Raw genomic sequence first — 24,673 nt, 5'->3', positions numbered from 1 at the left:
GGTGCCCGCCTGCTTCACCTGGACGGTTTGGGAGGCAGACTGCCGTCAGCATTGATGAACGAGATGCTGGCCCTGGCTGACAGACACAAGCCCTGCCTCATGTTCGAGCAAGCGTTCCTAGAGCTACTGCCCGAGGATATACATCTGCTGCTGGCCGATGTAGATTTCAGCGACCCCTGGAAGGTGGCGGCCCGGGCAGACGTGCTGTGGAAAGCCAAGAGGGAGTCTGTCGGTCAAATTACCAGGCCACGCGCCCAACAGCGGACCAGACCAGGCCCGGCAGGGGGACGCACACAACACAGAGGCAGGAGTGAGGAGTACAGCGAACAGTGGTGTTTCCACCACCAGCGGTGGGGCACAGAAGCCCGCCGTTGTCGCCCACCCTGCAAGGGCCAGGGCCAGCTGCCGCTAATGACTGTGGCGGCTGGCCACCAGGACAGCCTCTTGTACGTCTGGGACAAACAGTCGGGACGCCGCTTCTTGGTCGACACCGGAGCGGAAATCAGCGTTTTGCCCCCGACGGGGTACGACACCCGCAACAGGAAGCCAGAACCCACCCTGAGGGCCGCAAACGGCAGCACGATACGGACCTACGGCACCTGCACAGTGCAACTGCAGTTCGGCACCAGCCGGTTCACGTGGGACTTCACACTGGCCACGGTGGCCCAACCACTCCTTGGGGTGGACTTCCTGCGAGCTCACAGCCTGCTGGTCGACTTGCAAGGGAAAAGACTGGTACATGCCGAGACTTTCCAGACATTCTCCCTGGGTGAAGCCAAGTTGCCGGCCCCACACCAGGACTCCGTCATTCTGTGGGACAATGAATTCACCAGAATCCTGGTGGACTTTCCATTGATTTTGGCACCGCAGTTCACGGCAGCCATGCCCAGACACGGGGTACAGCACCACATCCCGACTCAGGGACCACCCCTCCACGCCCGCACACGAAGGCTCCCCCCGGAAAAGCTCTGCCTGGCGAAGGAGGAGTTCAAGAGGATGGAGGAATTGGGGATCGTACGGAGGTCCGACAGCCCATGGGCCTCCCCCCTGCACATGGTGCCCAAAGCAGCCAGGGGTTGGAGACCATGCAGCGACTACCACAGACTGAACGAGGCTACAGCTCCAGACCGCTACCCCGTGCTGCACATACAGGACTTTGCAGCAAACCTACACGGGGCAAGAATCTTTTCCAAAGTAGACCTCGTCTGGGGATACCATCAAATCCCGGTGCACCCTGAAGACATCCCCAAAACAGCACTCATCACCCCGTTCGGCCTGTTCGAGTTCCTCCGAATGCCATTCGGCCTGAAGAATGCTGCACAGTGGCTAATGGATGCAGTGGGACGCGACCTGGACTTTGCGTTCATCTATTTGGACGACATCCTTATAGCCAGCAGTAGTCGCCAGGAGCATCTGTCCCACCTCCGCCAGCTCTACTCCCGCCTGAGTGATTTCAGCCTCACGATCAACCCGGCCAAATGCCAGTTCGGTCTCGATACCATCGACTTCCTGGGCCACAGGATTACCAAAGACGGGGCAACACCTCTGCCCGCCAAGGTAGATGCGATCCGCCACTTTGCCCGGCCCAACACGGTCAAAGGCCTACAGGAGTTCGTTGGTATGGTGAACTTCTACCACCGTTTCCTCCCCTCAGCAGCCCGTATCATGCACCCTTTGTACGCCCTGATGTCGGGTAAAGGCAAAGACATTACTTGGGATGAGGAGGCCGCGGCCACTTTCGTTAAAGCCAAGGAAGCCTTGGCAGATGTCGCGTTCCGACCGCACTCACGGTGGACACATCCGAGACAGCAGTCGGTGGGGTGCTGGAGCAGCACATTGAGGGGCGCTGGCAACCCCTGGCGTTCTTCAGCAAGCACCTACGACCACCCGAACTCAAGTACAGTGCTTTCGACCGGGAGCTGTTGGCACTGTATCTGGCAATCCGGCATTTCAGGTACTTCTTGGAAGGCAGGCCGTTCACCGCGTTCACGGACCACAAACCGCTGACCTTCGCGTTTACAAAGGTGTCCGATCCCTGGTCGGCTCGCCAGCAGCGACATCTGTCCTACATCTCCGAGTACACGACAGACATCCAGTACGTCTCGGGAAAGGACAACGTCATGGCGGACGCACTCTCCAGACCAGCTGTCCAGGCCCTGTCCCTGGGGGTGGACTATGCAGCACTGGCGGAGGCGCAGCAGGCAGACGACGAGATGCCCAGCTACAGGACCGCAGTCTCGGGTTTGCAGCTGCAGGACTTTCTCGTAGGCCCAGGTGAGAGGACCCTTTTGTGCGATGTGGCTACCGGCCAACCTCACCCCATCGTCCCGGCAGCCTGGAGGCGGCGAATTTTCGACTCCATACACGGTTTGGCGCACCCATCTATCAGGACAACCGTCCGGCTGGTCTCCAGCAAGTTCGCATGGTACAGACTTCGCAAGCAGGTCAGTGAATGGGCCAGAACGTGCGCGCAGTGCCAAACAGCCAAGGTGCAGCGGCACACTAAAGCCCCGCTGCAGCAGTTCGAACCCACCCACCTGAGGTTCGACCACATTCATGTGGATATCGTGGGCCTCCTACCAGTGTCCCGAGGAGCGCGTTACCTCCTAACTATGGTAGACCGGTTCACGAGGTGGCCAGAGGCCATCCCGCTCACCGACACATCTGCTGATTCCTGCGCCCGAGCACTGATCGTAATCTGGGTAGCACGCTTCGGGGTACCGGCCCACATTACCTCCGACAGAGGCACCCAGTTCACCTCCAGCCTGTTGGGAACGCAGCTACACCACACTACTGCCTACCACCCACAGTTGAACGGACTAGTGGAACGCTTCCACCGTCACTTGAAGTCGGCTCTCATGGCCTGCCCGAGAGGACCTAACTGGGTGGACGAGCTTCCCTGGGTCCTGCTTGGAATTCGTGCAGCGCCCAAAGAGGATCTGCACGCCTCGTCGGCCGAGTTGGTGTACGGTGCGCCCCTGGTCGTCCCAGGAGAGTTCATACCAGCCCCAAGGGGGCAAGAGGAAGAACCCGCAGCTGTCCTGGACAGGCTACGCGAAAGGCTCGGCAACCTGGCCCCCGTACCAACTTCACAGCACGGACGGACCCCGACCCATGTACCCAAAGACCTGCAGAACTGTAAGTTTGTGTTTATACGAAGGGACGGACACTGGGTACCGCTACAGTGGCCGTATGAGGGGCCGTTCAAGGTGATCAGCAACAACAGGTCCACATACGTTCTGGGCATTGGGGGGAAAGAGGAGGTTTTCACGGTGGACCGACTCAAACCAGCCCATGTGGACTCGGCGCAGCCGGTCGAGGTTCAGGCACCGTGGTGCAGAGGCAGACCTCCCAAACAGAGGCTGATCCAGACTGTGGACATTGGGGGGGGGTGTATCGCTGGTTCGGGGGGGGGGGGGGGGCGGTTATGTGGCGACCCACTTTCTGCGCAGGCGAACCGGCTCACAAATAGCCAGTGCGCGGGGAGAGACTTTGGTAATGCACCTCTGATGTCATTGATGTCATTTCCGCCTGGAGAGGGCGGGCGCTAGGGATTAAATGGCAGCGCCGCGAAGTTTGAATAAAACTAGTCTCGAAACGACTTACCGACTGCGTGTCATTATTTCAGCGCTGTGTGTAGCACATCGCTACAGTGTTATATTTGAATGCACACAGTAAATGGAATAAAGTAGATCCTGTAGCACAGTTAAGGATGGGCAGGTATGACCTTGTGGGCATCACTAAGTTCCGGCTGAAAGAAGATTATAGTTGTGAGCTTAACATCCAAGGATGCATGTTGTATCGAAAGAACAGGCAGAGGGTTGGTGTGGCTCTGTTGGTAAAACACGAAATCAAATCCTTAGAAAGAGGTGAAATAGTATTGGAAGAATTATAATCTTTGTGGGTAGAATTAAGAAACTGTAAAGGTAAAAAGACCCTGACTGGAGTATATACAGGTCTTCGAACAGTAGCCAGGATGTGGGCTACAGATTACAATATGAGATAGAAAAGGCATGTCAAAAGAGGGCAATTTTACACCAATCATGAGGGATTTTAATAGCAGATAGATTGGGAAAATTAGTTTGGTGCTGGATCTCAAAAGAGAGAGTTTGTAGATTGCCTACAAGATGGTTTTTTAGAGCAGCTTTAGACGGCTGTTTAGAGAAGTCACGAATAATATGCCGGAAGTTTGGGAATGCCAGGGGCAGAAGTAAGTGCAGCTGTAATTACGAAGGAGAAGGGTGCTTGGGAAACTGAAAGGTCTGAAAGTAGATAAGTCACCTAGACCAGATGGACTACACCACAGGGTTCTGAAAGAGGTAGCTGAAGAGATTGTGGAGACAGTAGTAATGATCTTTCAAGAATCACTAGCCTCTGGAATGGTTCCAGAGGACTGCAAAATTGTTAATGTTACTCAACTCTTCAAGAGGGAGGGACGCAGAAGAAAGCAAATTATAGGTCAGTTAGTCTGACCCCAATAGTTGGGAAGATGTTGGAGTTGATTGTTAAGGATGTGGTTTCAGGGTACTTGGAGGCACATAGTAAAACAGGCCAAGGGAAAAACTTGATTGACAAATCTGTTAGAATGCTTCAAGGAAATAACAAGTAGGATGGACTAAGGAGAGTCAGTGGATGTTGTGTACTTGGATTTTCAGACAGCCTTTGATAAGATGCCACACATGAGGCTGCTTAACTAGATAAGATCCTATGGTATTACAGGAAAGACACTAGCATGGATAGATCATTGGCTAAGAGTGGGAGGCAAAGAGTGGGAACAAAGGGAGCTTTTTCTGATTGGCTGCCTGTAACTAGTGGTGATCCGCAGGGGTAGGTGTTGGGACCGCTTCTTTTTACGTTGTACTTGGATGATGGAATTGATAGCTTCGTGGCCCTGCTTGCTGATGATATGAAGATAGGTGGAGGGGCAGATAGTGCTCAGGAAGCAGGGAGGCTGCAGAAGGACTTAGACAGATTAGAAGAATGGACAAAAAAGTGGCAAATGGAATACAGTGTCAGGAAGTGTATGGTCATGCATTTTGGTAGAAGAAATAAAAGCATATACCATTTTCTAAATGGGGAAAAAAATTCAAAAATCCTAAGAGCAAAGGGACTTGGGAGTCCTTGTGTAGGATTCCCGAAAGGTTAACTTGCAGGTTAAGTCTATGGTGAGGAAGGCAAGTGCAATGTTAACATTCATTTTGAGAGGACTAGAATACAAAAGCAAGAATGTAATGCAGAGGTTTAATAAGGCACTACTAGCAAGGTCTCACCTGGAGTATTATGAGCAGTTCTGTGCCCCTTATTTAAGAAAGCACGTCCTGACATTGGACAGGGTTCAGAGAAGGTTCATAAGAATGATTCTGGGAATGAAAGGCTTATCATGTGAGGAACAATTGATAGCTCTGGGCCTTTACTCACTGGAATTTAGAGGAATGAAAGAGCGATCTCATTGATACCCATCAAATATTGAAAGGCTCAGAAAGAGTGGATCTGAAGAGCATATTTCCTATGGTAGGGAGTCTAGGACCAGAGGGCACAGCCATTTAGAACAGATAGGAGGAGGATTGCCTTTAGTCAGAGGGTGCTGAATCAGTAGAATTCGTTGTACAGGTGGCTGTGGAAGCCAAGTCACTGATGTATTTCAGGTGGACGTTGATAGATTCTTGATTAATCAGAGCACGAAAGGTTATGGGAAGAAGGCAGGAGAATGGAGCTGAGAGGGAAATGGATAAGCTATGATTTAATGGTGGAACAGACTTGATGCCTGCCTGAATGGTTTAACTCTCCTCCCATGTCTTATGGTTTAAATAGCCCCTGACAACCAAGTTCAGCTCTTCACCTTTACGTGTAGCTTAGCTACTAAGCTTGGCACACCATTTCTACTGACAGACAAAGGGGCAAAGATGGGTTACTGGTGCCTTAAAACCAATCACTCTGGGCAGATGGGGCTCATCAGCCGAGGCTGACAGCTCATTTAGGAGAAAGAAAACTCTGATCTCAAAACTTTGTTGCCTTGCAGCTATAATCACTCAAGCAGAAGGCTTCGGGAGTAAATCCCAAGGAAATATCCGGAGTTGGTGTCCCTAAGGCAGTCTGACATTGAGTTCAACATTGACTAGCAACTCCTGCAACGGCGCTGGTGCCACACTATATTGGTCTCTGCTGTTCGTTCGGACTCATCAGCTGAGTGGAGAGGGGGAAGCTTGCTACATGGAAACAGATTGTTCTCTATATATTGCCCTGTCTTAAGCATCACATTGACAGCTGGTTTGCAACATCCATGGTCAACCCCAATGGACGGCCTCCTCAATACTTATCTAACTTCCATGATTTAGTTCTCTTTTACTTAAATACTGGGATTATATTTATCCCCCTCTTCCCATTTTCCATGATCTTTGGAAAATGACCATTAACACATCCAGGGTATCCACAATTAGGTTCATGGCATGGTCTGGATGGTACTAGGGCCTTCATATTTCACAGTGCATTGGTAATGTTAGTTTTCTCTAACCCAATCAATCAGTCAACATTTATTTTAGACAACTGCATCATCTAAAGAAGGTACTTTGCATATACTGGTTGCAACATCTCATTTTCCACTACATTTCAAGGCTTAATCACATTAATTTAATTTAAAATAATAAAAATATACTGCCAAGGTACACATTTATGACTGTCAGCTCACTGTCTGCAAATGGGTCAATCTAAATATCAACCATCCAGCACCTGGAGAAATGGAACGATATAGTGAGTACCCAGCTCCTGCAGGGTTAATGACTAGGTAATGCATGTTCTTGCATTTTTCTACAAGCAACAACTTTTAATTAATTAAACAATGACTTTTGACTTCAACATTTTTCCATTTCTGCCCTCCAAGATCAGTGTCTTTTCTAATAGCTATTGCTGAGTCCAGGCTTTGATTTGGACAACAAAAAGCCCAAAGTGAGGCCATTCTCTTAATTATTGTGAATGACCAGCTCAGAGCCACTGTAGCTCTCTGACTCAATATCTCCCACTCTCCTTCAGGTGCCAACCAATCCCATGTTTGTTCCTGAGTTTTGCTTGTGGACTATATGAAAAAAAACCTCCTAAGAGTCTTTGATACTTCCAATAATCAATTCCATGATAATAACAATAATAAGCATTTGTTTTAATTACTGTACTGCTAAGTTATTTTACAGCCCGAATATCAAAAAAGTAATAGATTTCTAATAAGTAACTTGTACGATATTCCTAAAATCAGGAATTAATCCCCTTTACAATGAAGCTTTAATTGAATACAGGAAATGTGCATCTGTTTAGAATTTGTGATCAGTGTTGGGCAAAACACAAACAACATTTTACAATTAGGCAAAAAACTTTCTTTTGGCTTTTATACTCAAAGTTGAGATATCTGGTAGTTATCCAGTGTTTGTGTGAACAAGACAACAAAAGCATATCGTCATTATGAATCTTCGTGTGGAATTCTTCCAAAGATAAGTAGAACTGAAAGAGGATGTGCAAATTAGAAGACCGAAAGCTGAATTTTTTCGCATAGAAGACTGGAGGAGCTGGCAAATGGGACAGCAACTTGCTGCATTTGTATTTTAATTTTGCATGGATGGTCGGCAGACGTTGCTGTCAAGTTATTGATTAATAAATTATGAGGTCAATATTTTAATGCTAAATTTGGAGACTATCACTTCTAAACCATTTATTATATTAGCTTGGACACATCACAAGGGAGTTCAGATGAAATATTCTTTCTTGGACTCCAAGTGCAGATTTGAACACACCTAAGGCAGTGGGGACACAATAGGTTTGGGCACACACTTTACATGCCAGCTGATGTTCAAGGTCAGCACTGTGTATTACTGATGTTTGATCTGGGGAGGCTGGATTCTGTGCGATTTCACATTTCTATAGGATACTAACATAATCTTGGATACTTTTGTCACACATTTGTCTAGAAAGAAAGCAGCTCACCCATAAATCCCTTGAGTCTTCCAAATATGGCTCAGGATTGGTAGCACCTTTCCACTGGCTGTCGTAGTACCTTTCTGCATTGAATGAAAGCACAAATTAGACCTCTATTGAGACCTTTGGCAGTAAATCACTTCTGTCTCAGCAGCTTCCTTCTTTTAAAAGCAACTTTGATGTGAAGAGAGATCCAGCTTGTGGATCCAAGTCTGACAAGTAAAATTGTAATTGAGAATTTGTTGCCTTTGGTGAAAAAGTCAAGAACAGAGGAAATGGCAACAAAAGTAAAGAATTGACTCAGTATACTAATATGAAATTAAGAGCAAAATGCTGGAGGACCTCAGCGGGTTAGGCAGCATCTTTAAAGGGAAGTGAACAGTCTATGTTTCAGATGAAGACCCTTCACCTGGAATATATAGTGATCTGTGATGCACTGCCAAAGGAGGGGAAGGAGGATTGGATAAGTACTTGAAAAGATTAACAAAAATTGGAGGAATATGAGACGATATAGAGAACCAGGACAGTCCTGATGGGTAGGGTGGCTTCCTTCCATGCTGCAATCTTTATATTTTCAGTCCATAATTTCAAGTCTACATTAAAAAAAACACCTTTTTTCCTTAAAAGCCAGATCATTTGGATGATTTAGTTAACAGTCAACCGTAACATTTTGCATAAAGTTACATTAATTAATATCAATTACAATCAATTAATACTGTCCCCTATTAAAAAGCAATTTATGCTATAGTAATGAAATTTGTGGACACCATGTAGAACGTAAGCAAAAACATTCAGCTTAAGGATGCAAACTTGTAATTGATTCATTTAAAGCCAGAGACATTAAAATTAATAAACAATATATTGTAAGTTACAGAACCTGGGCCTCTGTACCTCCCTCTGCAATTGGATCCTCGACTTCTTAACCGGAAGACCACAGTCTGTGCGGATTGGTGATAACATATCCTCCTCATTGGCACACCTCAGGGGTGTGTGCTTAGCCCACTGCTCTACTCTCTATACACACATGACTGTGTGGCTAGGTGTAGATCAAATACCATCTATAAATTTGCTGATGATACAACCATTGTTGGTTGAATCTCAACAGGTGACAAGAAGGCGTACAGCAGTGGAGAGGAGTGGTGCTGCAGCAACAACCTGGCACTCAATGTCAGTAAGACAAATGAGCTGATTGTGGACTTCAGGAAGAGTAAGATGAAGGAACACATACCAATCCTCACAGAGGGATCAGAAGTGGAGAGAGTGAGCAACTTCAAGTTCTTGGGTGTAAAGATTTCTGAGAACCTAACCTGGTCCCAACATACTTATGTAGTTATAAGGAAGGCAAGACAGCAGCCATACTTTATGAGGAGTTTGAAGAGATTTGGCATGTCAACAAATACACTCAAAAACTTCTATAGTTGTACCATGGAGAGCATTCTGACAGACTGCATCACTGTCTGGTATGGAGGGGCTACTGCACAGGACCGAAAGAAGCTGCAGAAGGTTGTAAATCTAGTCAGCTCCATCTTGGGTACCAGCCTACAAAGTACGCAGGACAACTTTAGGGAGCGGTGTCTCAGAGAGGCAGTACCCATTATTAAGGAACCTCGAGCATCCAGGGCATGCCCTTTTCTCACTGTTACTATCAGGTAGGAGGTACAGAAGCCTGAAGACACACACTCAGTGATTCAGGAACAGCTTCTTCGCCTCTGCCATCCGATTCCTAAATAGACATTGAATCTTCAGATACTACCTCACTTTTTAAAAAAATATACAGTATTTCAGTTTTTGCACATTTTAAAAAATCTATTCAATATATGTAATTGACTTACTTGTTTATTTATTATAATTTTTAAAATTTTATTTATTATTTTTTTCTCTGCTAGATTATGCATTGCATTGAACTACTGCTCCTAAGTTAACAAATTTCACGTCACTTGCCGGTGATAATAAATCTGATTCTGATTCCAATTGCTATATACAGGGTGTCATGGTAGCGTACTGGTTAGCACAATGCTGGTTCAGTTCTGGTGTCGTCTGTAAGAAAGTTTGTATGTTCTTCCTATGTGCGTATGGGTTTCCTCTGGGTGCTCCAGTTTCATTCCACAGTCCGAGGACATTGTCCTGTGATTAGGCTAGGATCTTAAGTCGGTGGGTTGCTGGGTAGCGTGGCTTGGAGAGCTAGAAGGGGCTGTTCTCTCTAAATAAATAAAATAATTCACAAGACCTATTTGAAAGGTGAATATCCAGCAAAGTAGTGCACAACACCCTTTTGTCCTTCCCGCAGTATTAGTCTATAAACATACCTTTGCTAACATGATTCTTGTTTTTGCCACATCAAGAGGTGTGGTGACTGCAGCTGCAAAGCCACCTGAAAAGAAACAGGTTAATCATAAGCCAACGTGTCAAAGACTATTGTACAATTATATCTTGACGTTAATTCCCATTTGCAAAACCTATAAACAAAACACTGCTACCGCCCTAATTTCTACACAAGGATCTTTTGTTCAATTTGCCCAGACAATCTATATCTTCAAATAGCTTGGCAGAACCTGGTAACTGCAATCAAAAGGAGGTTCACTGTCAATCCAGACTGGGAATTTAAGTTTCCGACTTGAGAGTCAAGTGCTCCAACAAAGAACACATGATACCAGTCAGCACCGAATTCTTGTTATTCTGCTGTGTGAACCATGGCAACAATAAAGTTATATACAATAAACCTTAGGAATTTCAGTGCATACTTAAGAGAGTGACTGATCCCCAGGGCATCAAATTCAAGTCACTGGCTACTGGAGGTGGTCTGTGGGTGACAGTGATCAGAATACTGAATGTGTGCGGGGTGGGATGCAGCTGGCCAGAGAACTACTCGGTCAGAAGGGAAGGGAAGGGGAACTCCAACTGAAAGTACTAGGTTAATTGTCACCATTGGTGTAATTTGACAAGGAAATTGTGACATTAATCCAGATTAAAGTAATTTCCCATCTATGGCGCTAGAACTCCCAGTGTGATGCATTTCAGTTTTTTGGTGTGTTAGACAGGGAAGAGGAAACTGGTGAAGGTGTAAGGTAGCACCTGAATTTTCCTTATCAAGATCAGTAACTGTGTCAGGTCTACGTTATACTTATTACACTGCACAATGTCATTCAGGCCACTAGACCAGGCTATTTCTGAGGGAAATTATCTCATTCCGCCTTTCCTAATGGCCCCGTGTCCCTGCAACTTATTTTCTCCCATACATGCCCATCGTCTCCATTCTAATTCATCTTGCCGTTAACCTGCATTAAGATGCATTTTACAGTGTCGCCACATTTATGTTACCAGCACATCTTTGGAATGTGAGAGGAAACAGGAGCACGTGGAGGAAACTTGTGGTAGTCAGCATGGAACATGCAGTCTTTGCACAAACAGAACCCTAGATCAGGATCAGCTCTGTGCTCTTGAAGTTGTAAAGGAACCTGCGCTCTTCACTGTCAATGCTCTTCATTCCAGTATAACCACAAAAATATACTCCAAGACAAACCACCTGCCCCCATCTCTACACACAGTTCAACATTAATTTAGCTGCAAGAATGATCCCACCACTCATGCTTTCCAGAATTGCTGCTATCTGATCTTTCATTCAAATGCTTACACAGAAACATAGAAAACCTACAGCACAATACAGGCCCTTCAGCCCACAAAGCTGTGCTAAGCATGTCCTTACCTGAGAAATTATCCAAGGTTACCCATAGCCCTCTATTTTTCTGAGCTCCATATACATGTCCAGGAGTATATGACCCTATCATATCCGCCTCCACCACCGTTGCAGGCAACCCATTCCACGCTCTCATCATTCTCTGCATAAAAAAACCCACCCCTGATATCTGTACCTAATTCCAAGCAGCTTAAAACTGTGCCCTCTCGTGCTAGTCATTTCCGCCCTGGTAAAAAGCCTCTGACTATCCACATGATCAATGCCTCTCATCATCTTATACACCTCTGTCAGGTCACCTCTCATTCTCTGTCGCTCCAAGGAGAAAAGGCCGAGTTCACTCAACCTATTCTCATAAGGCATGCTCCCCAATCCAGGCAACATCCTTGTGAACCTCCTCTGCACCCTTTCTATGGTTTCCACGTCCTTCCTGTAGTGAGGCGACCAGTGAGGCTTACCATGAGTAATTGATTCATATCTCCCAGCTATTGTTCTCATTTTACTGTGTAGTGCTTCCTCCAATTTGTAGAAAGGTGTTGATGTTAGATGGGTGGGGCATAACAGGTACTGAAGAATAATTTGCAAATTTTTGCACAAGCCTACTGCACTCAACACATGGGTGAATTAAAGGTATTCATCTTCTAGAATGGTACAGAATGAGAAGAACATGGAGAGCTGGACAAGCTGATGAAAAATGGGGTAAGAGGGGGAGAGAAGAAGGTAAATGAGTAAATTGAGCCAAAATCTGCCTAATCTGTTCAAGGGGCAATTCCTCTTTATTTTAATCATATTTTGGGAACCAGTGCATTGTCCCGATCAGCATTTAACCCCCTTTTCTAACTGCCATTGATTAGGTGGTCGTAAGCCGCCTTCTTGAAATGCTAAGACGATATATTTCCAAATCATACGGTTTGCCACTTAGAGGCGTAGATGCTCCCATATACCTGAAGGCCTCTTCATTCTTGGTTGTAGAGGTAATGGTTTTGGGAGATCAGTCGGGAGCACCCAAAGTGAATAACTGGAGTACATTTTGCAGTTGATAGATTCTACAGCCATGTCTCCCTGCTGCTGTGATGGAGTGGTTGTTTAAGGTGGACAAGATACCAATTGAGTGAGCTGTTGGTACTGGATGACGTTAAGGTTCTTCTGCTGTTGTAGATGAGCATTCACACAACTCCTGACTCATGCCTTGGAGATGCCAGAAAGGCTTTGGACTGTCAAGTAGGAAGTCACGCACCACAGAATAACCAGCCTCAAACTTGCTCTCACAAACACCAGATTTCTATTGCTAGTCCAGTTGAGCTCTTGTCAGTGACGATCCTGCAGAATTAAACAATGTCAAGAGGAGCTGGTGACACCCTGTTGCCAAAGAAGCTCATTGCTCCTCTTGTGACACTTATCAGCTTTTGGCTGAACACTGTCCAGCTCCTACTGCACAGAGCCGTGAACTAGTTCACTTAATGAGTAGCTGTAAATAGAATTAAACATTGTGTTAAGATCAGTGACCACCCGAGCATTATTGATGAAACAGCAGAAGGCAGCTGGGCCGACGACACTGCCCTGCCATGGTGATCTGAGGGGGTTATAGTGAAGACCTTGCAACGATCACAACCACCTTCCTTTGTGCAAGGTGCCTCCATTGACTGGAATGTTTTCCTCTTCGATGCCCATTGATTCAGTTTCACCAGGAGCCACACATGATCAAATGTTGCTTTGATGCTGAGAGCAATCATTGTCACCCCACCTATGGAATTCAGCTCTCTGGACCATGCTTGGGTCCACAGTTGTGAAGAGAACTGGAGATCAGCCGTCGGCATAACCCAGACTGGGTATTGGTAAATACATTTTTGATGAAGAAATGCAGTCTGTTAGCTCTGTTGACAGCAGTTTCCATCACTTTATTGATTGAGAGTACTCAGGCAGATGTATTCAGCCAGATTGGGTATGTTCTACATTTTGGGAACAGGAGGTACCTGGGAGTTTTCCCATATTATCGGTAAATGCCAATGCCAGGTGTGCTTGAGGCATAGCTAGTTCTGGAGTAGACATTTGGCAACATCTGGTTCTACAGACTTGGTTGCATTTAATGGTCCAAGATTTCCTGATTTCACATGAAATGATACAAATTATCTTAAGACTACAATGGAACCTCAGGCATCAGCTGCAATGGATTACCTAGAGCCTTCTGACAGAATTTATCTGTATACTAACGTGGAACAATGTGCAAGAAATCTGTATCTCTACAAGGATATAATGGTATCTGCAGCCTCCAGCAGCCACAGAAACACTCCCAGCAGGACAAGAAACACATTGGCAGTGGATGGCAAACTGACCAAGGCAACATTCTGCACCTTGTCAGGCAGCCGCTGTTGCACGAAGACAGTCACTGAGACTCAGCTCAAAAAGGGATGGTCACATTTCCTTCCCATTAGCCACAACTAGTGTAGCATGGCAGCTTAGTGGTTAGCACGCTTTACAGTACCAGCGACCTGGGTTCATTTCCCACTGCTGCTTGTAAGTTCATATAATGATCCTTGTGATCTTGTGGGTTTCCACTTCCTCCCACATTCCTAAGATGAACAGGTTGGTAGATTAATCAGTCATTGCAAACTGTCTCGTGATTAGATTAGGATTAAATTGGGGATTGATAGGCAGTGCAGCTCAAAGGGCAGAGAGAGTCTATTCTGTGCTGTACCTCAATAAGAAGCAGCAGCTATGATTGGAGACTTGCTGCAGGATTAAATTAAACAAAATGAAACAGAAGCAGGAGCCTTGTGTGCCTGCTCCATATTCAATACAACTACGCTTGACCTGTTACCTCCACATTATTTTCCTGCAACATCTCCAGTCCTGATTATACATAGCAACACAGCTACCAGAGAACACCCAGGTACAGAATCCAAAAGATCCACTTGTTCTAATTGAAATTTATTTTCATATTTACCCTGAATTACTGGTCCCTTATTCTGAGACAGTGACAAATGGTTCTATATATCTGAGATAGGAGAAACATTAGTATTACATCTACCCTGTTCAGCCTATTAGAATTTTTTGTTTCAATGAGATGGCTTTCTTCTTCTCAACTCAAGTAAATACGGGATCAGTCTGTTTAACCTCTTTACATACACCAAAGTGCAAAACTCAGACCCATCTGGGAAACTTCCACCACACTCTTATCATAATTACATCCATGCTCAGAAAGTGAGACCAGAGCTAAACACAATACTTCAAATGAGATCTTATTAGGCCCTTTATAACTGAAAAAAGACCTCTACTTTTATACTCAAATCTTCTTGAAGTGCATACACAAAATGCTGCCGGAACTCAGCAGGACAGTATCGATAAAGGGAAATGAACATTTACTGTTTCAGACTGTGACCCTCCATCAACAGTGGAAAGGAAGGGGTCAGAAACCAGAATATAATGTGTGTGGTGGGTAGGGGGAAGGCACAAGCTGACAGGTGATAGGTGAGTCTATGTGATGGAGCAAGGTAGGTTGGCGGGGGATGAAAACGATTGATGTGAGATGCTTAGAGGTTTTAGGTGGAAGAGGTAAAGGGCTAAAGAAGAAGGAATCTGATAGAAGACATTAGGCCATGGAATAAAGAGAAGGAGGTGGGAATCAGTGAAACAGAGGGGAGTCGTTGCCAGAAGTTAGAGAAATTGATATTCGTGCTGTCAGGTTGGAAAATATGACAAGACAGACAGGTCCACTTCTCTTTTCTTCCAGCTTGAAACACTATCTATTTATTCTCCTCCATAGATGTTGCTTAACCTGCTGGGTTCCTTGTGTTTCCTGAAGTTCTTGTGGTTACTGGTTTTCCTGGCACTGTGTTACTACCTTCTTAATAACAGATACCAGCATCTCCCCACTACTGACTTTAAACCAATTGATTGCATACACATGAATTTGCAGATCTGGTCTATACAGTAATCAAAAGGGCCACTAACATCTCGCAGGAGTGAATGTAGCCATACAGATAACACTGTTATGACAGTATTCATTCAGTGGCTTTAAAACAACAATGGCTATCCATGGATGATCCACACACAAGGACAACACAGGCTTCTTGCAACAATGTCATAGCTGTGACAACCACTTTAAGAGCCTGACTGTTCTCAGCAAAGCAAATGGTATTCTACTGCAAATGCACAAATCTCACCAACAAGAAGGCACGTCTGTTGCCACCAACAGAAATGGCGATGAGGAAGAGTAACGGGCAGGAAGGAGGCAATTGAGACAACCATTTTCTGCTCAGATAGTTATCAAGAGCTCAGCTGAACACTTTTCCAGTGGTGAACACCCTGATTCTCTGATGAAGATCACCTTTTATCACCCAAGTCCAGTCACTGAACTTTTTGCTACACAGTATCCAAGTTCTGAGGATCTGATTCGTAGCACTTTGCCCACAACTTTTTGAATAGATTCCCTTCCATCAGAAAACTAGCAATGCTGAGACAAAATCCTACTTGCTCAAGAATTGCACCATCCTTGATTTTTGCAAACCAACTTCAGATGCAGAAAGTTTCACAGCACCTGCTTTAACTGCAATTCATTTCCCCTTTAAGTAATTCAGGCTGGTCCAAGTAGTGTAGATTAATATTAACTAGTCCCAGCCACTTACATAATTGTCTCCTGTTGCAGTGTTCATCTAATAAATACTGTGGGATATTGAAATTATGAAAATGAGCAGTCAATATGAAGTGATGTTTTATCCTACTGAACAGTCATGGGTTAACCTTACACCATGATCCCTCTGTCCATTTCCAGGGGCTATCAAATTTAACCCTCTGGGTAATTTCCATGTACTCTGGCATGATCATTATGATTTGTTTTATGCATAAACGACAGGTGCTGAGAGCTAGAAGGAGCTCTGATTGAAGTACTAGTATCTAAATTTAAGTGTACCCTTTGGGCTTTTCTGCTAACTCCACACCTGCCTATGAGCTCCAAGTTATGTCACCTCCCCCACCACCCACCCACCCACCTGGCACCAAGCAAAATCCAAGAGCAGCTAATAAAGTTAGCTCAGTGGAGTGGAAAGGTTAAAGAGGGCAGTGATAAAAGAGAAATATGTGTGAACTAAAACTTTATATTAAATCATTAAATCAAGAAATCCAAGAAAACAATAAAACAACTTTACTGGTGCATTACTATGTTTTTTAAGTAGTTAGGACACAACAAAAGGGAACAAAAAGAAGACAACCAATATAATTGCATATCAAGATCCAGTGCGAATGCTGCTTATACTTTTCCCCCTGATGTAAACTTGCTATTTTCTATTCTTCACTTGATTCAGTGCCTCCAGATCATAATCATCCATTGCCATAACACTCATTTCTATTGATCAAGAAATAATGACCTCACTGAGTGTGTTTTTTTGTCATTCTGTCATGGTTGTTGGGTTGGGAGAGCAGTTAATGGAAATCACAAATATTTTGTATGTTAAAACTTGCTATTCAATAGCCAAAACACCAGAACAACCTCTTCTCATTGGGTTAAAAGGTTCAAGGTGGTTAAGTGTTGAATTTCAGCATTTTCACGAGTGAATTCATTGAGAAATGGTGGCAAATTATAACACTGGCAAATTTCAGAGGAAGTGACAAAAGGTCTTAAAAATAAAGGCAATGCAGATAGGGAGCAGTCTCTTTCTGTTTTAACTATTGAATTGATTACTTTGAGTTTCATTGGAAATTGTCTAGTGAGGCTATAGGGGTGGAACTCAGAAATAAGGAGTGATTATTTTGATGGGATTGTACTATAGGCGCCTCCCCCCATAGTCAGTGGGAATTAGAAGAGCAAACATGTAGAGAGATTGTAAAAATAATAAGGTTATGATAGTAACTCAAAAATGATTCAGATTGCATAGTCTTAAGGGTTTGGGTGTGTGGAACTTGTTAAGTACACCTAGGAAAGTTTCACAAGTAACATAAACAAACGTTTGCAGACGGCCGCATCAGAGAGGAGCTAATACTAGACCTCCTATTGGGAAATGAGTCAGGACAAATAACTGCAGTGTCAATGGGGGAGCACGTTGGGACCAGTGCCATTACTCTTGGTATTAAAATAGTCATGGGCAAGAACAGGACTGATCCACAAGTTAAATTCTGAAACTAGGGCAAAGCTAATTTTGATGTCAAAAGTTTAAACAGGAAAAGGGCCTTTTAAAAATGAGACAGGGGAGTTCAGGAACAACATGTTTCTCTTAGAACGAAGGTCAAAGTTGGCAAATATCAGGTGTAGGCAGATGGGATCAAGCAAATCCCTTGAGATGGAAAAGGGATGTAGGAGCATACAAAAGAGAAATCAGAAGGGCAGAAAGAGCACCCCCTTCCTTTTTTCCCCTCTCTCTGCCCATTACTCATTGCCTGATCTCCATCTCCCGATGGTGCTCCCCTCCCCCTTTCTTTCTCCCTAGGCTTCCCGTCCCATGATCTTTTCCCTTCTCTAGCTCTGTATCCCTTTTGCCAATCACCTTTCCAGCTCTTAGCTTCACCCCACCCCCTCCTGTCTTCCCCTATCATTTTGGATTCCCCCCTCTCCCTCCTACTTACAAATCTCTTACTATCTTTTCTTTCAGTTAGTCCTGATGAAGGGTCTCAGCCCGAAACACCGACAGTGCTTCTTCCTATAGATGCTGCCTGGCCTGCTACATTCCACCAGCACTTTGTGTGTGTAGCTTGAATTTCCAGCATCTACAGATTTCCTCGTGAAAGAGCACATGAGATTGCTTTGGCAGATAAGGTAATGGAGAACCCAAAGGGATTCCAATAATATATGAAAGGTAAAAGAGAAATTAGGGAGACTATTTACACTACACGCTGCATCCACAAAGGAAACAGCATTATGAAGGACCCCATGCACCCATCATATAATCTCTTCTCCCTCCTGCCATCTGGGAAAAGGCTCCGAAGCATTTGGGCTTTTATGACCAGACTATATAAGTTTCTTCCCCCAAGCTATCAGACTCCTCAATACCTGAAGCCTGGACTGACACCTTGCCCTACTGTCCTGTTTATTATTTATTGTAATGCCGGTACTGTTTTTGTGCACTTTATGCAGTCCAGTGTAGGTCTGTAGTCTAGTATAGTTTTCTCTGTGTTTTTTTAATTACGTAGTTCAGTCTAATTTTTGTACTGTGTCATGTAAACCATGGTCCTGAAAAATGTTGTCTCATTTTTACTCTGCACTGTACCAGCAGTTATGGTCGAAATGACAATAAAAGTTGACTTGACTTGAGAATAGAGCTTCATGTGTAGAGTAAAATACACAGAGAAAGACTTAATTGAATATTTCTTATTTGTATTTAATGTGAAGCAGATAAGGAAGCTAGATAATTCAGGGAGGAAAATAGTGAAGAGAGTGTCTTGAAACTTGTCCACACTACAAAATAGAAGGTGCTGGTGGTTTTAAAACACATAAAAGTGGATAGATTCCTGGAGCCAGATTAAATGTATCCCAGGACATTCTATGAAAGCAAGGAAGAAATTACTGGGCTCTGGCAGAAATATTTGCATCTTTATTATGATAAGACCCGAGGATGGTTTTATGCTTTTAGCTCTTGGTAGGGTCTCCCTGCCAAAAAGGTTAAAGGGTAGAACTAAGAGTGGTCTACTAGTTCTCCAGGTTCAGGGGTTCAGCTCAGAGCTAACAACCATGACTGGTAAAACAAAATTATTATGGAAACAGTAATGTAGAATCTTTCTACATCTCAGCGTAATGGTATTCCTGAGTCACCACTCAAGATTTGCATTAATGACAGTACTGAAAACCGATAGAAAGTCCTGAACACCAGCAGAGATGGAGGACCTTCATTCTTGTCTTAAACGACAGTGGTGTAATGAGTGGTAGTAAGTAAGTAACATTCCTTGAAAATGACACAGGTAGACCAAGTGCTGAAGAAGCGATATGACACGCTAGCCTTCATTGTTCGGGACATTATGCTAAGTTGTCATGTTACAACTATCTAAGACATTGATGAGACTACAGCTGGAGTATTGTGTGCAATTCTGGTTGTGTAGTCATAGGAAGAATGTCAAAATTCTAAATCTGGCCTTAAAACAACTCTCCTGTCTATATTTTTTAATGTTGTAATTCACCTCCACCTCCTTTGGCTTCCAAATATTCACTACCTCCTGTGTAAAAAATTACCCTTAGATCTTTATTAAACTTCTCCCTTCTTACTTTTTATTCCCCTCAATTTTACAAACCTCTAAAAGGTCACCTTTATAGATTCTCTTATACTACAGGCGTCTATTTCAGGCAACATCATAGTGAATCTCTCATCTGCTATCTTAAAGACATCATTCCTGTACTGCACTGACCAGATAGCAATACTCTGAGGGCAGTCTAACCAATGTTTTATACTCTAAGCTGTTTCAAAGTTTTTTTTGTATCAAACACTCTGATATTAATTGATGATAAAACAAATGAGTCAAACACTTTTAGTTGCACTGCCAATTAATATTGGCAAAATTAATAAGTAGTTTAAATATTCATCTTGATTTTACCACAACTCTCATCTTACATTGGTGAATAACACAGCAGATATCAGGTGGTAATTTCTTTAAGATTTAAGATTGTTTAATGAAATTTTCAGAAGTGTAAAGGAGAATGAAATAATGAGATACTACAGATCTGATACAACACACAAAAACACACAATTAAGATCAGGAACACAATAATAATGAAAAAACACCCAATAAATATAAATACTTGAAAAAACATATACTCGATTTATGTCCATAAATGATGCTGGGAACAGGAGTGTCTGTATGCAAGGTGACTGACAGGAAATTATGAAGTAGTGGTGGTTGGGGGTGTGGAGGGGTTGGTTACTGGGTGGAGATGTAGATGAACATTATTGTTTGGGGAAAGTAACAGCTTTTGAGTCTGGTAGTCCTGGCATGGATGCTCCGTAGCCTTCTCCCTGATGGGAATGGAATAAACAACCCATCAGCAGGGATCCTTCATGATGTTACTGGCCCCTTTCCAGCACCTTTCTGTCTATGTGTTCTGTTGTAGGCCAAAGCAGCATAAAGGAGGGAGGTTGAAAATCTGGCTGAGTGGTGCCACATCAACACCCTCTTAGTCATTGTCAGCAAGACCGAGGAGCTGATTATTGACTTGAGGAGAAGGAAGCCAGAGGTCCATGAGCCAGTCCTCATCGGAGGATCAGATGTGGAGAGGGTCAGCGAGCTTAAATTCCTTGGTGATAGCATTTCGAAGGTCTGTCCTGGGCCCAGCACGCAAGTGCAGTAACAAAGAAAGTGTGGCAGTGCCTCTACTTCCTCAGGAATTAGCAAAGATTCAGCATGGCATCTAAAACTTTGACAAACTTTGTGATGGAGAGTGGATTGTCTGGCTGCATCACAGTTTGGTATGGAAATACCAATGCCCTGAATGGAAAAATCTACAAAAAGTAGTAGATATGGCCCAGTTCACCATGGTAAAGCCCTCCCCACCAGTGAGTACATCTACAGTGAGAGTTATCGCAGGAAAGTAGCATCCATTGTCAGAGACCTCCACCACCCAGCTCATGCCCTCTTCGCACTGCTGCCATTAGCAAGTAAGTTCAGGAGTCTCAGAGCTCACAAAACCAGGTTCAGTAACCGTAATGACCTCTCAACCACCAGGCTCTTGAATCCAAAGGGATAACCTTACAACTTGATTTGTCCCATCATTGAAATGATTTAATAACCTATGGACTCACTTTCAAGGACTCTTCATTTCAGGTTCTCAATATTTATTATTTCTTTCTTTCTTTCTTTTTCTATTTGCACCATTTGTTGTCTGTTGCACACAGGTTGAACACCCAAGTCAGTGCAGTCTTTCATTGATTCTACTACGGTTGTTATTCTATAATAGATTTATTGAGTATCCGCACAAGAAAATGAATCTCAGGGTTATGTTTGGTGACATATACGTACTTTGATAATAAATATACTTTGAACTTTGATGGTGGGTAAGCTGGTTCCAGTGACGCATTGGACAGTGTTGGCTACCCGTTGTAGAACATTCCTGCCTGCAGTTTCCATATCATACAGTGATGCATCTTCTTAGGATGCTCTCCACTGTGCATCTGTAGAATAATGTGAATAATCTGTAGATATACGTAGTCCAGCTCTTTTCATCCTCCTTCAAAAGTAGAGGCATTAGTAAGCTTTAATGATTGTCTATGATATGTTCTGGGACTATGAGAGGCTGTGCAAGATGTGCTCTCCCAGGAGTTTGGAACTGCTAGCTTGCAATGCTGCCAATGTAAAGAAGGGTGTGAGTGAGACGAGTTCTTCTGAAGTCGAAACCAGTGTCTTGTTGACACTGCAGAAGAGATTATTTACCTGTCATCATGGCCAGTAATAATTTTACCATAAAAGATTATTGTCATACATGGATACTCCTCTTAATCCTGTACCAAACATCACCGACGAAAATGAAATAATAGAACTGTTAATGGGAAAGCAGGGGGGGTGATTGTTTCATCTTCCTCTTTACAAATGCTGCATATCAAATTATTTTTTTGTTTCTCTGAAGTCATAAAGGAATGCATAATGAAGAGCAGAAAGCACAAGAAATAATGGAAAAAGTAACAGAAGGAAGATTGGGAGAATATAGAGGAAATTCAGAGTAGAGCCCTATTTTCTTTATTTGACTAACTTTTACAGAAATGTCACATATAAAGGTTCTATTGGATGTGTCATTCTACACCACTAAGGGCTAATCTGCTATATATTGACTCTTAACACAACAGCTGTGTTTGAGATGATATTCTGCTTTCCAACACGAAGTGATGAAAATTCGTTGGTGAGATGGGGGGAGGGGTTATCTAGCTGGGTTCAGAGGTGGCATCAGATTTTCACACTGCTTATTTACTTTTATCTTAAACTCCAAATTAACACCACACCAGGAAAATCAATATATTTAAACAGCAGGGAAGTGCAGAAAAATTGCACCAATAACAGATAAAGCTATTGCTGGATAATTTTGTTAACAAAAGCCACAACAATCTTTGGAAAAAATGTCAAGCTGCCCCTTGAGGAACTGTGTACGTAATTCATTAAAATCAGATTTAGTCTCATGCCTCTTATACTGAAGATCAGGTGCAGCACTTGAAAATCACATTTTAATATTCTGTGAGATAATATTGGCAATTGTGATGCTGACAGGCACAGACTTACATTTGATAATTCACTACTTAATGATTTAGTGTTCATTTAGAGCACAGATGTTAAACAGGCAGGATTAATCAGCTGTACTGTGGATCAGATTTACAGATGTCATACTGTCTTTGTAAAATGCAACTGTCCCAATGCTTCCCTTCAGCTTTTCAAAATCCTTCCGCAGTGAAGCCTCCTATGGTGACCTAAACATTCGTGTCAACTGAAGGTTACTACGTAAAGTTACATTCTGTATATCACCTCATGCTGACACCACCAAATGGCTTAACCATAAGCTGATGCCACTGGCTTGTACAATTATTTTCTCTTCTGGCAGTGCTCAAGCAACAGGAGACTCTGAACTACTTAAACTGATCATAAAGAAAAACCAAAATAAAAAAAACACAGGATAAGATGTTAATATTCTTCATGCCAATGGGTCATGAGCATTTGCTCGAGGTTGGGAGGGGCACAGGGCTGACATGTAGGGGTTTTCAAACGGGCACCCTCTGCCTTCAGCGTTTCATCGATTAGCCCACAAACTATACTAAGTGACAGCAATCTAGGATATTCATTAATTTTTCATTGAAATGCCAGGTGCTCCGTTATCCCAAGGAACAACCACCTACCAACATAAGATAAATAAGAGTCCCCAGTTATTTGTTTAAATGGTGGAATGAATCAAATTGTGCACAGTCAAATGGGTCATCTCCCACCTGGAGCTATGATCTTAATGTCTTGTAACACGTTTTATTTCTATTTGAGTTAACAATGAGGTAATTACAAAAGACAGCCTGCTATAAGTGAAATGTTATTTAGAACTTAATATTTTCTAATGAGTTGAAGGGAAACATTGGAACTGTTGCATTTTACAAAGACAGTATGACAACTGTAAATCTGATCCAACACCTGCCTGTTTAATATCTATGCTCTAAATGAATACTAAATCAATAAGTAGTGAACTATCATATGTTGAAGTCTGTGCTTTACTACAGCCCAATTGCCAATATTATCTCACATAATATTAAAATGTGATTTACAAGTGCTGCATCTGATCATGGCCTTAAAAATCTTCAGTGTACGAGACATGAAACAAAATTTGTTCTTTACTGAATTATGTACACAGTTCCTCAAGAGGTCAAACATTAAAGTTAACTGGCAAAGCAACCTTTATGAATTATGCACATTAGTTGAATATTGACACAGAAGTACCACGTTAATGTACATTAAAACAGACTCTGTGCTTTGTATGGAACCCTACTGTGTGTTAGTGGATGCTTGTTACTGGATATGCACAATTATTTTAAATCAAATATATTTGATTTCAGACCAGTAGCTAAGTCTTTCACTGGGGACATCATCGTGCAAAAATGGTTTACTTCTAACCCTCAGACAGCCCTTTTTGGTATTGTTGCAGGACAAGATATTAAGTTGAAGGCATCTCATTTACATATTTTGGCCTTTAGCTCTCTTACAGCTAGGAGGACACTTTTGTTTAAATGGAAAGATGTTCTTCCTCCTACTCATGCTCAATGGTTATGCGATGTTATGTCATGTTTAGATTTAGAGAAGATTCGTTGTTCAATTTCTGATTCTCGTCAAGACTTTCAAACATTGTGGAGACCTTTTCTGAATTATTTTCAAAACCTTCAATTCATTGTTTAAACTCAGATGTTGGCTATTATTAATTTTTATTATATAAGAAGGTATTTACCTTCTTTTCTCCTTAATGAACAGCTTCGGTCTTGGTAGATTTTTTTTTCTTTTGTAATAAATTAGTATAGTTTAATATAACTATTGATTAACTTATATGAATACGGGGTAATGTAATTGTTATTATGAACAGATATAATGTAACTGGTGGTTTTT

The 24,673-nt window shown here is 43.2% G+C and overlaps 1 protein-coding gene across 6 annotated transcripts in view; it reads right to left on the bottom strand.

Moving 5' to 3' along the window:
- Positions 1 to 24,673, bottom strand: part of slc25a26 (solute carrier family 25 member 26) — a 237,138-nt gene that overhangs the window by 14,868 nt on the left and 197,597 nt on the right. For 3 of the 6 annotated variants that reach the window (XM_073072340.1, XM_073072338.1, XM_073072339.1), the window contains 2 exons: positions 10,263 to 10,327; positions 7,966 to 8,039 (listed from right to left, as the gene is read on the bottom strand). In XM_073072340.1, the coding sequence (XP_072928441.1) occupies positions 7,966 to 8,039; positions 10,263 to 10,327 (139 nt within the window). The remainder of the gene's footprint in view (positions 1 to 7,965; positions 8,040 to 10,262; positions 10,328 to 24,673) is intronic. The other 3 variants (XR_012102146.1, XM_073072342.1, XM_073072343.1) reach the window with 1 other exon arrangement.

This window comes from Hemitrygon akajei, chromosome 19 (genome assembly GCF_048418815.1).
Source record: "Hemitrygon akajei chromosome 19, sHemAka1.3, whole genome shotgun sequence".
NCBI classification, from domain to species: domain Eukaryota; kingdom Metazoa; phylum Chordata; class Chondrichthyes; order Myliobatiformes; family Dasyatidae; genus Hemitrygon; species Hemitrygon akajei.
Note: the sequence above shows the minus strand (reverse complement) of the source record. Positions and strands in the feature narration are given on the sequence as shown.